This window comes from Pyxicephalus adspersus, chromosome 12 (genome assembly GCF_032062135.1).
Source record: "Pyxicephalus adspersus chromosome 12, UCB_Pads_2.0, whole genome shotgun sequence".
In the NCBI taxonomy this organism is placed as follows: domain Eukaryota; kingdom Metazoa; phylum Chordata; class Amphibia; order Anura; family Pyxicephalidae; genus Pyxicephalus; species Pyxicephalus adspersus.
This window is the reverse complement of record NC_092869.1, coordinates 42,876,583-42,890,566: the sequence shown is the minus strand read 5'-3', so window position 1 is coordinate 42,890,566 and position 13,984 is coordinate 42,876,583. Positions and strand designations below refer to the sequence as shown.

At 47.9% G+C, this 13,984-nt stretch overlaps 2 protein-coding genes across 4 annotated transcripts in view; both read left to right on the top strand.

Annotated features, from left to right (window-relative positions):
- VIPAS39 (VPS33B interacting protein, apical-basolateral polarity regulator, spe-39 homolog) overlaps window positions 1-8,525 on the top strand; it is a 9,544-nt gene extending 1,019 nt beyond the window's left edge. Inside the window, exons 2-20 of one of the 2 annotated variants that reach the window (XM_072428413.1) lie at window positions 447-575; window positions 773-872; window positions 1,109-1,258; window positions 1,343-1,381; window positions 1,461-1,525; window positions 1,795-1,851; window positions 2,953-3,045; window positions 4,134-4,167; window positions 4,253-4,355; window positions 4,682-4,709; window positions 4,786-4,862; window positions 5,165-5,240; window positions 5,965-6,096; window positions 6,173-6,214; window positions 6,303-6,392; window positions 7,215-7,301; window positions 7,386-7,475; window positions 8,129-8,233; window positions 8,457-8,525. In XM_072428413.1, coding sequence (XP_072284514.1) covers window positions 483-575; window positions 773-872; window positions 1,109-1,258; window positions 1,343-1,381; window positions 1,461-1,525; window positions 1,795-1,851; window positions 2,953-3,045; window positions 4,134-4,167; window positions 4,253-4,355; window positions 4,682-4,709; window positions 4,786-4,862; window positions 5,165-5,240; window positions 5,965-6,096; window positions 6,173-6,214; window positions 6,303-6,392; window positions 7,215-7,301; window positions 7,386-7,475; window positions 8,129-8,233; window positions 8,457-8,477 — 1,482 coding nt within the window. In that variant the 5' untranslated portion in view covers window positions 447-482 and the 3' untranslated portion in view covers window positions 8,478-8,525. Of the gene's footprint in view, window positions 1-55; window positions 576-772; window positions 873-1,108; window positions 1,259-1,342; window positions 1,382-1,460; window positions 1,526-1,794; window positions 1,852-2,952; window positions 3,046-4,133; window positions 4,168-4,252; window positions 4,356-4,681; window positions 4,710-4,785; window positions 4,863-5,164; window positions 5,241-5,964; window positions 6,097-6,172; window positions 6,215-6,302; window positions 6,393-7,214; window positions 7,302-7,385; window positions 7,476-8,128; window positions 8,234-8,456 lie in introns of those variants that run through there. The other variant, XM_072428414.1, reaches the window with a different exon arrangement.
- Window positions 8,526-8,670: 145 nt separating this feature from the next.
- Window positions 8,671-13,984, top strand: part of NOXRED1 (NADP dependent oxidoreductase domain containing 1) — a 6,031-nt gene continuing 717 nt past the window's right edge. The window contains exons 1-6 of one of the 2 annotated variants that reach the window (XM_072428417.1): window positions 8,671-9,296; window positions 12,148-12,322; window positions 12,573-12,733; window positions 13,044-13,224; window positions 13,315-13,475; window positions 13,669-13,882. In XM_072428417.1, coding sequence (XP_072284518.1) covers window positions 12,168-12,322; window positions 12,573-12,733; window positions 13,044-13,224; window positions 13,315-13,475; window positions 13,669-13,882 — 872 coding nt within the window. In that variant the 5' untranslated portion in view covers window positions 8,671-9,296; window positions 12,148-12,167. The remainder of the gene's footprint in view (window positions 9,297-12,147; window positions 12,323-12,572; window positions 12,734-13,043; window positions 13,225-13,314; window positions 13,476-13,668; window positions 13,883-13,984) is intronic. The other variant, XM_072428418.1, reaches the window with a different exon arrangement.

Genomic DNA, 13,984 nt, shown 5'->3' with positions numbered 1-13,984 from the left:
GACGCTCCTTCCCTGGCTGTGCCCGGGGTGGCGACGCTCCTTCCCTGGCTGTGCCCGGGGTGGTGACGCTCCTTCCCTGGCTGTGCCCGGGGTGGTGACACTTCTTCTCTGGCTGTGCCCGGGGTGGCGACGCTCCTTCTCTAGCTGTGCCCGGGGTGGCGACGCTCCTTCTCTGGCTGTGCCCGAGGTGGCTACGCTCCCTTTCTGACTGTGCCCAGGGTGGCGACGCTCCTTCTCTAGCTGTGCCTGAGGTGGTGATGCTCCTTCTCTAGCTGTGCCCGGGTATGGATGGGGCGCTGACGCTCCATCCCTGGCTGTGCCCGGGGCGGTGACCCCCTGTCTCTGGCTGTGCCTGGGGCGGTGACTCTCCGTCTCTGGCTGTGCCCGGGGCGGTGACTCTCTGGTTGACCCTTGGTTGGTGACTCTCTGTCTCTGGCTGTACACAGGTGGTGACATTACCGCGGTGTCTCTCTACACTCCAGATGTCCAGGGCAAAGGAGGATGAAGATTACTGGAATGCTTCCAAGTTTAAGGCATTCACTTTTGATGATCAGGATGAGGATGGACTGTCCCAGGTAATGTGGAAAGTGATTTGTTGTCACCTTGGACTCCCCATATCTCCCCCCCTCACCTATCTCATTCTTCTCCCTAGCCCGGTGTCTTCCTCGTCCACTTTCCTGACTTGTCCATCCCTGTAGCGAGAAAACTCACGTTCCAGTATTGTTGTATCACTTGTACTGGATTGTGGCCTCACTGCTTCTTGTTCTTCCAGCTGAAAGACTCGAAACGTGCTGTGAACAGCTTAAAAGCCCTTGTGGATGAAGATGATGAAGACTGGGACAAATTCACCTGGACTGGGGAACCGGTGGGGAGTGAGTATCTGTGAGGTGACACAGGGGTATGATGGGAGGGTTCTTCCCATGTTGGTATCCTAGAAGTGGGGCTCCCATCTTGTTGTACAGGAAGCAGCACCCATCTATCTGCTTACATACAATCCTGCATTGATAAATTGAATTTCAAGGTGCTGAATCTTAACACGGACTGGTATAACCCCTTTTCTAATACCGTTCTCCATATTTCCGTTCCACCTGCTCTTTGTCTTTGTCAGGTATATCATGGTCTATTAAAGAGACCTCATCGACAGGCCGAGGGCTGGACGCAAGGACTCCAGGAACTGACAAAACTCGGTCAGAGTCGTCTTCCTACCCCTTCCCCAAACCTGTGGTGTCCTCCTATTCCCTGGGCAACTTCTTTAAAGGTGAGCCATATCTCTCGTTTTCTTCCTGTTTGGATTGTGTTGGGTATTGAATGTATTGTCACCTGCTGTCTCTGTCCATTACAGGAAAGTCCAGGCAGAACAGTTTACAGTCGCTGTCTGATGGTAAATCACTTTTCCTTCCTGTCTTGTGGTGTTAGCCAGTGCTGACTATTTGCTCAATTTCGTCACTTGTCTCCTCCAGCTTTTCTAGAGACGAGCAACAGACATTATGCTCCAGAGCTGCGGAAACCCAGATCTGAATACCAGGTACTGTAGGATGATGGAAAGTGGTAATGTGTAGGTGGACAAGGGCTTCTTCCTATAGGGGGAAGTTGTAGGGGCATATAGCTAGAGGGGCTGGCAGTTGGGCAATAGAGACCTTTGTATAGACAGAGGCAGTGGGAAACTCTGGGTTAGGCAGGGGGAGTGGAGGCTTCTGGGTAAGGGGAAAGCTGTTGAGACCTCTGGGTATAATGGAGGCCACTGGGTTGGAGATGTCATAAATGAGAACATTGACCTTGCAATATGTATTCCAGGATTACAGCGGAGAGTGGAGCATTGAAGATACAGTGCGGAGGATGAGCAGAGGAAAGGTACATTCTGTTGTCTGGTCTCCTCGCAGGAGAAAGAAGAAAAAAAAAACTTTTAATACATCTTTTTGTTATACATTTATATACATACATGTCATGTACATTTCATAGTAAAATAAATAATTTTTACAAAGCGATATTGTGGGAAGGGGGCCTGTCTTTTTTACTCTCTGTGCCCACTTCTTTTGTAATGGCTACAGAAGCAGCATTAAAAAACTGTGGAGCTCCTGACTCTATCCCCACGGACTGCAGGAGTTAAAAAAAAAAAAACATTTTTAGTGGAATTGCAAAGACTCCATAATGACTGTCACTGGCTGGATTTCAGTCTGCAGTATGAAGGTCAGTTAAGGTTGGTAGATAGGAGGGGCATTCCTGAGAACATGGAAAATAAGGTGGATAGGGGGGGGGCCCTAAGAACCCGGAAAACATGGAGGGCTTGGGAGTGGGGGGGGGGGGGGGGGGGGGGGGGGGGGGTGCTGAGAATCTGAAAGTTATGGTGGATATGAAGGGGTTTTCTGGGAATCCAAGATACGGTGGATAGGAGAGGGGCGTCCCTGACAATCTGGAAGTTATCGTGGATAGGAGAGGGGGGTCCCTGGGAATCCAGAAGATATGGTGGATAGGAGAAGGTCCCTCGGAATCCAGAGGGTATGGTGGATACTAGGGGTATCCCTGGGAATCTGGAAGATATGGTGGATAGGAGAGGGGGCCTTGGGAATCTGGAAGATACAGTGGATAGGAGAAGATCCCTGGGAATCTGGAAGATACAGTGGAAAGGAGAAGGTCCCCGGGAATCCTGAAGTAATGGTAGATAGAAGGGGGTCTCTGGGAATCTGGAAGATACAGTGGATAGGAGAAGGTCCCTGGGAATCCAGAAGATATGGTGGATAGGAGAAGGTCCCTGTGAATTTTTACAGTAGCTGTAAAATAGATGGAACATCCCACACAACTGCATGGACACAACACAATCTTAATGGACGCAACACACAAACAAAATCTATATAGTGATAACAGAAAACATAATCACTGATCAGGGCTATTGTATAATATTCCACCCTAGGCACTGCTGGGGGTCCTAAATGTTGTGTGTTTGGTTCCTGCCAGGTCTGCTCCCTGGAGAGGTTCCGCTCACTGAAAGACAAGCTGCAACTACTGGATGAAGCCGTCCGACTTCATGATGGAAATGTCATCACAGCTGTAAGTAGATGATGGGCCATCTACTTCATATCAGACTCTTAGATTGTAAGCTCTGCTGGGCAGAGTCCTCTCCTCTTCCTTTGTCACTGTCTGTGTCATTTGCAATCCCTATTGTACAGTGCTGCTTTATATGCTGGTGCTTTATAAATACCAGTTAAAAATATTATTATTAATATTAATCTGACATTTACTGAAATTATCTCTGATTGAGATTCTTCCAGGGACATGTGTTTCAGTGTCCGTGATTGAATTGACACCAGGGAATGTTTCTGTGAATGTCAGATTCACTGCTTTAATAATAGACCTCTGGGGGTTTCAGAAGATAAGAAATAATGGGATGTTTAAGGGCAGCTGTACTCATAGTGTAAATTGGCTAAGTACGTTCTAGGCACAATACAATGAGATGTGCAATGTCTTATAGTGTGTTTTTTTCAAATAGAGAGCCTGTCCAGTGCCAGCATAATGCAGACAAGGGCCCCTGTTAACTGTGAGAAAAGCAGTCTCTCTGCAAAGGTCCAACACTTACTGAGTTAGTGGCAGTGCAAAGTATTTCAGGAGAGGAGTTAAAAAGGAAGGAGCAAAATCCTCCAGCAGAGCAGAGTATTTCAGATGAGGAGAGTTATAGAGGAAGGAATAGAGTCCTCCAGCAGAGTATTTCAGGAGAGGAAAGTTATAGAGGAGGAGCAGAGTCTTCCAGCAGCGTATTTCAGAAGAGGGGATTTATAGAGGAAGGAGCAGAATCCTCCTGCAGAGCAGAGTATTTCAGGAGAGGAGAGTTATAGAGAAAGGAGCAGAGTCCTCCAGCAGAGCAGAGTATTTCAGGGGAGGAGAGTTATAGAGGAAGAGGCAGAGTCCTTCAGCAGAGCAGAGTATTTCAGGAGAGGAGAGTTATAGAGGAGGAGCAGAGTCCTCCAGCAGCGTATTTCAGAAGAGGGGAATTTATAGAGAAAGGAGCAGAGTATTTCAGAAGAGGGGATTTATAGAGGAAGGAGCAGAATCCTCCTGCAGAGCAGAGTATTTCAGGAGAGGAGCGTTATTGAGGAAGGATGATTGATTGTTGACTGTCATGTTTTATCTCATGTTTGCAGGTGTTAATATTCCTGAAAAGGACATTACATTCCGGTAAGTGACCATAGTGAGGTGTTTCTTCGTCTCTTGCCTGTGCTCAGTGACTGACCTTATACTAATGTCTTTGTTCCGCACACAGAGATTCTCTTCCGGGAGCTAAAGGAGAGACAGGAGGCCCTGCGACACTTCATTCATTTCCTGAAGGAGACAATGGACCAGCAACTGCTGTTGGAGCTCTTTAGGTAGGTTGTGTTAATGGTACTTACCATAACGCTCTGATCTGCCTTTTCACTTTGTAGGGGAATTGGTGACAACCACCAACCAATGACAGAGGCAGAATAATTGCTTCATGTTCCCAGCCGATATATATGATGTGTAGAATGAGATTCGGGCTGGGCTGCACACTGTTTGAAACTCTTTGGTCATCTGGGTGACACTCTCATCCATCCAGAGAAAGACAAAACCTCAAGGGGCCCTGTTCATCAGGGTTTACATCTCCAGCCTCCCCCTTAATAAATATGCTTTCTGGGTTTGGTCTCACTTGCTGACTCGTTGTTGGTTATTTCAGGTATCTGGAGTGGACAGAAGAGTTGGCGGTAAGTACTTATGGTAGGTGGGAGTGCCGCCATTTCTGGTTGTTTCATGGTCTCAGAGAAGGTCGTCTCTCCACAGCTGTGTAAATATCGGGAACATCTGAATATTGCGGATGCCGAGCAACGCAGAGACTTCTTGAAGAGTAAATGTCTCAGGTGAGTCCCCAGCTGCCCCTGATGACCCCTTAGGGGTTGTATTAGGTTTGTGGAGTTTTCTGTTTATTTGGTATTGTGCACAGAAAGGTGTGTGTAAATAGTATGGCTGGGGTATTTGCTTGGGATTTCACCCCCACAGATTCCAACAATACTTGAACTATGGCTTGTGGTTGGAGTTCCCTGTTCTTTGTATGATGATTCCATAGACAATCCAGCAGCCTGATGTTGTGTCAGCTATTGGTGGATTTATGTTCATAGATGGAGACAACAGTGAACACTCACCCATGTCTGTTCCCCTCCAGCCTCCCCTTCTCCCCGGAAGATGCAACCCAAGTACAGGACCATTATACCTTGCTGGAGCGGCAGATCATCATCGAGGTCAGGACTTTTCCCAGGGTCACATGTTGACACCTGTCTTGTGTTTCTGTGGCAGTGCTGCTGCAAATGTATGCCCGTTGTGGCATGTGGATACACTTCCTGTTTTTCCCTGGCTGCGTGTGGATGCTGGTCCTGTGTTCCCCTGGCTGCGTGTGGAGGCCGGTCCTGTGTTCCCCTGGCTGCCTGTGGATGCCCGTCCTGTGTTCCCCTGGCTGCCTGTGGATACACGTCCTGTGTTCTCCTGGCTGCCTGTGGATACCCGTCCTGTGTTCCCCTGGCTGCCTGTGGATGCCCGTCCTGTGTTCCCCTGGCTGCCTGTGGATACCCGTCCTGTGTTCCCCTGGCTGCTTGTGGATACCCTCCTGTGCTCCCCTGGCTGGGTGTAGATGCCGGTCTTGTGTTCCCCTTGCTGCATGTGGACGCCCATCCTGTGTTCCCCTGGTTGCGTATGGACACCTCTCATGTGTCCCAAATCTGAGTGAACATGTCTAGTCCTTTGCTGTGTGTGTCCATGTCTTCCCCCACAGCATACTTCCCCCTGTACAGTGTCAGTGTGTTGTAGGGGCAGTTAACGGTGTGAGATACTTGTGGTTGGTTCCCTCGGTCAGGGTTGTATTTGTTGATTATGGGTGGATCTCCTCACATTCCATGCTGGTTCTGTAATGTCTCATTGGTGGATTCAGTAATGCATTGAGTTCCTCTCTGATTCTTCTGTGGATTTTAGGTCAATGATAAACACCTGGAGGCCTCTGGACAAGAAGTCTTCCGAAGACACCCCAGGAAATCTTCTCTGCTCTTCATGCCGCTGGTCACCACCCTGTTCTATTCCTGCATCTACCACTACACAGAGGGCGAGGTAAGCCACGGTGGTGGGGTGAGATGTATCAGGGGAGTCTTCAGGGTTCACAATTTTGATTTTTCTCCTCACATAGGGAACCTTCAGCAGTCCTACTAATCTCCGGAAGACCTTCAAGGTGACTGATGAGGCTTTGCTTGTCTGTTTGGAATATTCTGTACTGCTCACCCATGTAATGTGCTGATTTATCTGTATGACTGTTACAGATCCCCGAGAAGCTGTACATTCTCACGGCGCTGGCAGCGCGGGCCAAGCTGCGAGCATGGAATGACGTAGATGCCCTTTTTACTACCAAGGTCTGTGCCCATCCCAGCATGCCTCACTTTACTTGCAGCCTCCAATGCTACCTACAACACTTACTGTTCAAGGGAATTCAGGAAGCAGTTAGTCCAAGCCAGGAACCAGCAGACAGAAACTTGGCTTCCATTAGTAAGACATTCGACTATTGGCTGCCATCATTGATTTCTAGCAAGACAGACTCATGTGCTGTTAGCACCTGGGCCAGCAGAGCATAGCATTGGTGGTAGGTGAAGTCATGTGACCAGCAATGGTGTGGGGTAAGAAACATGGGTAACACTGCACAGTATCACAGTAAGCTCCTTTCCTGAGCAATCACATGACATGTTGGCCATGTTGCAGGGAACAAAGACTGTGTGTAATTTTTGGGTGGAGATTATTTGGAGCAGACTCACCGGTGTATTCTGTATGACAACCAATGACCAATGTGCATCAGCGTTCTACAGGCTGATTGAGAATGGGGAATTTTATTGGTCGCTATAGGTCACCTCCCATTCTACAGGCTTCTGGAGGTCAGAGGTCACAGTGTATCCTCCATTAGAATTAAAATACCTTTATTAGCTCAATGCAATGATACAATGGTCTGCCAAAGGATCATGGGGGCGTAGTCATCCAATCAGCAGGGTGGGTCCTCACATCAGCCTGGTCACATGACTGAGAAGAGCTGCAACTTTTCAGTATTGGCTTCAATGTTTTTTTGGATCTCTCAGGGAGTATTAATATTAGTCAGCTTTAACCTTCAGGCCGGCATGTGAGGGGTGAAGCTGACCCCAGCTGAGTTTCTGGCTCCTACAATAATGACATTTCCTTTGTTCCTATAGAATTGGCTGGGTTACACCAAAAAGAAAGCGCCGGTCGGCTTTCACCGAGTAGTGGAGATCTTACACAAGCATGGGGCCCCAGTTCAGGTGAGCTGTATAGAGCCGACATACTCCCACTGAGTACTTTCCTTCCATCTCTACAGATCACATTACTACTATCTCATCCCACAGATTCTGCAGGAATACATCCGGCTGGTGGAGGACGTGGAAACCCGAATATCACTGGGTACAAAGTACAAGTGCCATGACGTTGTGATTGATGTGAGTAATAGGAGATGTCATTGTATAGATGGACCAGCAGGGGCAGTCCAGCACAGTTCTCTATTTGCTTAATGGAAGCATGTATAATAGAGCTCAGTGTCACCAGATGGAAGAGGTGGGGGGCCTAGAACGTTATGCGCAGTGAGACAGCACATTGACCCGCAGGCTAAAGTCATTGCAGTGTCACCTCCTCACTGACCCTTATAAAGCATGGTCCAAAAGGGAAAGATTCTTTCCTGATCCCCTAATCAGATGTTCCACACATTGACAATCTCTAGTTATTCCTCTAAATATCATGAGCAAATATATTCTCTACAATTAGAAACACATTCAGCACCAGGAGCTGTTTTTTTATATTTCTGCTTTTACTGTAAAAAATCCTTTATTTTGTACAGAGCGCCCTCTAGTGATCGGGAATGATAATAATCTCCTGTTTGGGCCATTTATATACCAGGTGATCATATCCATTAGTAATTGCACTGCTCCTGTATAACGCCTGCTCGTCTCCCCACCCTATTGTGGTGGCCTTCACCTGTTCAGTGGCATTGGGGGAGTTACTATGAGGAGGTGGGTGCATGGGGGGGGGGGGTCCTGTAGATTTGAGATGCATAACCATCCCTTCTACTTCCCTCCTTCTCTCTCTTTCCTGGCAGACGTACAGAGACCTGAAGGACCGCCAGCAGCTGATGGTTTATCGATGTAAGGTGGAGCGCGGATCCCCAGACGAAGAAAAAATCGACCAGATTCTCATCAACACGGTGAGTGGAGGTGACTGTAGGAACCACCGGGGGGGGGGGGGGGGGGGGGGGGGGGGGGGGTGGAGGTCTCAAGACTCTATATTTATATATTATCTCATCTACTAATGGAAGTGGGGGGGACATATAGGGTTGACGGGTTACAGGAGACCCCTCCCCATTATAATTTATAATATGGCAGGAATATTGTCAGTCATGTGATTGGTTTCTCTCTCTCTGATTGCAGCAAATCCGCTGGAAAAATTGAGCCCCGTCACTGCAGTTAATTATTAATAAAGTCTTCTGTTGTATGGAGGATCGGTGTTCTGTCATCTCTTCTTGGGGTGGGGTGAATCGTGGACTGTGAATTTCCTGTAGGGGGTGTGGCGGTGCCCTGGGTTTGGTGGTCAGGGGGCAATTACAGGCCGAGTCCACCCAGTAATGTACAGCGCTGTGTAATATGTTGTCGCCATATAAATCCTGTTTAGTAATAATATTAATGACCCGGCATACTCAGCAGGAGCCACCAGACCCAGGAACACTTCTATGATCAGGGTGAAGAAATGAAGATGCTGATTTTCTGACACTTCCTGTTCTGGCTCTGGGACAGGAAGTAAAGAGAAATCTCCCCAATAGGGGACGCGATACACCAACAGGGTAATGATAAACCCTCCATTGTTTTGTAGTATTTCAATAAACTTTATATGTAGCAACAAGAATCACTATGATGTCTGTGAGGAGGGGTGGCTTGTTATTGGTAACGGTAATGAGTTCCATCAGTTACAAAAATTAATCAGAACTCACGTCATGTCCTCCCGCCATGATCGCCATCGTTATCAGTACAAATATGGCTCAGACCGGAAACCGTGCACGCTGCATACTGGAAGATTTGCCAAACGCATTACTGAGCGGGGAGGGTCAAATCGACTTTACTCAGTTTGGATTGGCTGTAGGAAGTTGCCCCTTCCTACTTAGGGCGGGCGTTCAACAGGTTCGTTGTCAGGGTGACGGACCGCCGTTTCCATGGAAGCCGGGTGCGGAACGTCTAATCTTTAGCCCAGAAGAACTACAAATTCCAGGAGTCACGGTGAGTGCAAACTCCCATCGGGCACCAACACTTGAAGAAGAGGCTATTTCAGAGCATGTAGGCACCAGGGATACAGGGCACTGGGTGGCCCCTGATCAGAGCGTGTCATCACAAGATCCTAGGGGCCCCAATTCTGGAGGTTTGAGGGGCTGCTTAATGCCCCAGAGGAAGAGAGTGGAACTGCTACAAAAAAAGTATTTACTGCATCTTAAAGGGCTTTCACAACTAATGGCTTGTTACATAGAAATCCCAGAGAGATTCTGTGCAAATCACACACAGATCCCAGAGAGATTCCATGCAGATCCCGGAGAAATTCAATGCAGATCACACACATATGCCAGAGAGATTCCATGCAGATCACACACAGATCCCAGAAAGATTCCCTGCAGATCACACACAGATCCCAGAAAGATTCCCTGCAGATCACACATATCCCAGAGATTCCATGTAGATCACACACAGATCCCAGAGAGATTCCATGCAGATCACATACAGACACACATATCCCAGAGAGATTCCATGCAGATCATACACAGATCCCAGAGAGACTCCATGCACATGACACACATATCCCAGAGAGATTCCATGCACATCATACACAAACCCCAGAGAGATCCCATGCACATCACACAGAGATCCAAGATAGATTCCATGGAGATCACACAGATCCCAGATAGATTCTATGCAGATCACACAGATCCCATAGAGATTCCATTCAGATTACACACAGATCCCAAAGAGAATCCTTGCAGATCACACATATTCCAGAGAGATGTCATGCAGGTTACACAGAGATCCAAGAGAGATTCCATGCAGATCACACAGATCCCAGAGGGATTCCACGCAGATCACACAGATTTCCAGAGAGATCCCATGCAGATCACAGATTCCATGGAGATCACAAACAGATCCCAGAGAGATTCCATGCAGATCACACAGCGATTCCATACAGATCACACAGATTCCAGAGCGATTCCATGCAAGTTACATAGAGATCCAAGGGAGATTTCATGCAGATCACACAGATCCCAGAGAGATTCCGGAGAGATTATTAGAGACCACACATAGATCCCAGAGAGATTCCATGCAGATCACACTGTGCTTTGCCTTTAAATCCCTACACAGTTATTGTCCCATTACATCTCTGACATGGTTAAAAAATACTCCCCCTGCCACTCTCTCCGCTCTTCTAATGACCTACTAATGACTTCCTCACTCATAACCTCATCACACGCACGGCTCCAAGACTTCTCTAGAGCTGCCCCGACTCTCTGGAATGGTCTTCCTCGTCCTATTCGGCTTGCTCCTACTTTCTGCTCATTTAAAAGAACACTCAAAACCCATTTTTTCAAACTTGCCTACCCGTCTTCTTCTGTCTGCTAAACCCTCATTACTTCCCACCACTACATATCTCCCATACTATTGTGTGTGAAATTCCCCCACCTACTAGATTGTAAGCTCTTTGGGGCAGGGTCCTCGCCTCCTAAATCACTGTCTGTATTAGTCTGTCATTTGCAATCCCTATTTAATGTACAGTGCTGCATAATATGTTGGCGCTATATAAATCCTGTTTATTAATAATATTAATAATAATAATAATAATCACACACAGATTCCAGAGAGATTCCATGCAGGTTACACAGATATCCAAAAGAGATACATGCAGATCACACAGATCCCAGAGAGATTCCATGGAGATCACCGACAGATCCAGGAGGGATTCCATGGAGATCACAAACAGATCCGCGAGAGATTCCAGAGAGAATATTAGAGATTACACAGGGATCCGAGAGAGATTCTATGCGGATCACACACAGATCCCTGAGAGATTCCATGCAGATCCCAGAGAGATTCCATGCAGATCATACACAGCTCCCAGAGAGATTCCATGCAGATCCCAGCGAGATTCCAGGCAGAACACACACAGACCCCAGGGAGATTCCATGCAGATTACACACAGATCCCAGAGAGATTCCATACAGATCCCAGAGAGGTTCCATGCAGATCACAGAGATCCCAGAAAGATTCCATGCAGATCACACACAGATCCCAGAGAAATTCCATGCACATCACACACAGATCAAAGAGAGATTCCATGCAGATCCTACACAGATCCCAGAGAGATTCCATGCACATCACACAGAGATCCAAGAGAGATTCCATGCACATCACAGAGATCCAAGAGAGATTCCATGCAAATCACACAGATCCCAAAGAGATTTCATAGGGATCCCAGAGAGATTCATAAGGATCACACACAGATCCCAGAGAGATTCCATGCAAATTACAGAGATCCCAGAGAAATACCATGCAGATCATAGAGATTCCAGAGAGATCCCATGCATATCACACAGATTCCAGAAAGATTCCATGCAGGTTACATAGAGATCCCAGAGAGATTCATAGAGATCACACACAGATGCCAAAGAGATTCCATGCAGATTACACTGAGATCCCAGAGAGATACTATGCAGATCACACAGATCCCAGAGAGATCCCATGCAGACCACAAAGATTCCAGAAAGATTCCTTGCAGGTTACACAGAGATTCCAGAGAGATTCCATGCAGATCACAAACAGATCCCAGGAAGATTCCATGCAGATCACACACAGATCCCAGACAGATTCCATGCAGAGAGATTCCATACAGATCACACACAGATCCCAGAGAGATTCTTGCAAATCACACACACATCCAAGAGAGATTCCATGCAGATCACACACAGATCCCAGAAAGACTCCATACAGATCACACAGAAATCCCATGGAGATCACCCACAGATTTCATAAAGATCACCCCCATGTTCACACATATGTGTGCAGTACCACTTTCAGTGTCTTTTTCTTCCAGAGAGCTCATCGTCGGCCTCAATGGAGATCACAGCTGGGCTCCGCTCACTGCAGTTTGAGTCCGGAGTTGCTGTGCAGCACCAGGATTTAGTGAAGCTAAGGAGGCGTGGAGGGAATTTGGCAGCACATGCCTGCGCTCACTCTGTATTCTTCTGCCAATTGCTTCTCCAAACCCGGTGAGATAACTGTCCAACTTTCAGGGGGCGAGTGGGGGGTTCCCAGGATTCCCAATTTTTAACAAACACCTGATAGGGGGCATGTCCTGTCTGATAAGTCAACACTCTGTTTTGTTTTAACACATGAGCATTTCAGCAGAGACTGATTGGCTGAGCATTACGCCCATGACTTCCTGTCCTGTTCCATGGTGTAGGCCGCGTCATGGAATAGCAATAACTGGAAGACTTATTTGTTTTGGTTCCCTCCTAGGAAGGCTTTGCAGGCCATCCCCCATATCACATGGCAAGGATTCCATGTTGGTGTCATTGGTGCCGGTCATCTGGGGAAGCAGCTGGTTCATTGTCTCCTTGACCTGACAGACCTTCGGGCTGATGATATCAGTGTGTCCACCCGCCGGCCCGAGACCCTCCGTAAGTTATCTGGTGTACAGTGTGGTCCCACAGAGCCACCATGTTATGTTGTAGGTGCTGTAAGTCATCCACTTGTCCGGCTGCATGGCCAAACTCTCTGAAATCAACAAGACAAGCTGCCATTCTGCCTGCCCACATGCAGCACACACTGAAGGTAAGTGATAGCATGAAAACCTGTACCAGGCAGAGATCTGGAGAAGATGAAGAATTTGCTTTGTCTGCAGGAGCCAATCAAATCGCAGCTCATTGACATCTGATATTGAATGCCACCATTGTGTTCTGTGTTGTCAGTGACACCTGTCCCCTACAGGAGAACTCCGGGATCGGGGGGTTCGGTGTTTCTATGACAACGTGAAGCTGGTCAGAGGGGCTCATATGGTTTTCCTGTGCTGTCTCCCGTCACAACTGCCGGCTGTGTGTGCAGAAATTCGTGGCCAGCTATCAGAGGGGTGTGTGGTGTACAGCCTGGTGTCTGCCGTACCGCTGTCCAGGTAAGAGTGTGCGGGGTCACCGTATAGAAGTGGGCTGATTACTGGCAATGTATTCCACCCTTGTATAGCGCCATCTTGTGTCCCCTGTAGATTAATGGGACTCCTGAGTCACAGCAATGTCATCAGACCGGAGTACAAGTGTGACCCCAGGGACGATCAGCCGATGTGTCACCAACACAACTCTTTGACAGAGAGACTGAAGGATGGGCCTCTTGTGAGGGCCACAATTCCTGGGGAGCTGCAGGATGCAGGTAAGAGATTCTTGAACTTTTCTGTCACCGCCTCAGTTCCCCTCCCCACCTTTATTTCTGTAGAAGTATCAGGATTGTACACTTGGGGCTGGTCAGCTGTCATTTTGATGCCTGGAGTGGCCAAAGATGGCAGCTGTGGAGATTAATCTGTAAAGTCCTATAAGGTGATTTTCTAATTGTCTGCTCCACCCAGGTGGAGTTTGCATGGTCAGCCGCTTCCTAGAGCCTGCAGTCTACGCTGTCCTCAATATGTGTACATCACATGATCTGTCACATGACCAGGCTGTGAGCGTCCTGAACAGGCTTATCCAAAAGGGGATTGAATCAGAGGACTCCCCCCAGGCAGCTGGATTCACAAAATCCAATTTTGTGAGCAGAGAGTTTGCAGCATCATTTACAGCAAACAGGTGAGAGTGACTGGGGGGTTCACTGTTAAAAGTGACCCCAGGGGGAGAGTGACAGGTGAGAAGGACAGGGTGACAGGTGAGAGTGACTTGGGGGGGGGCAGG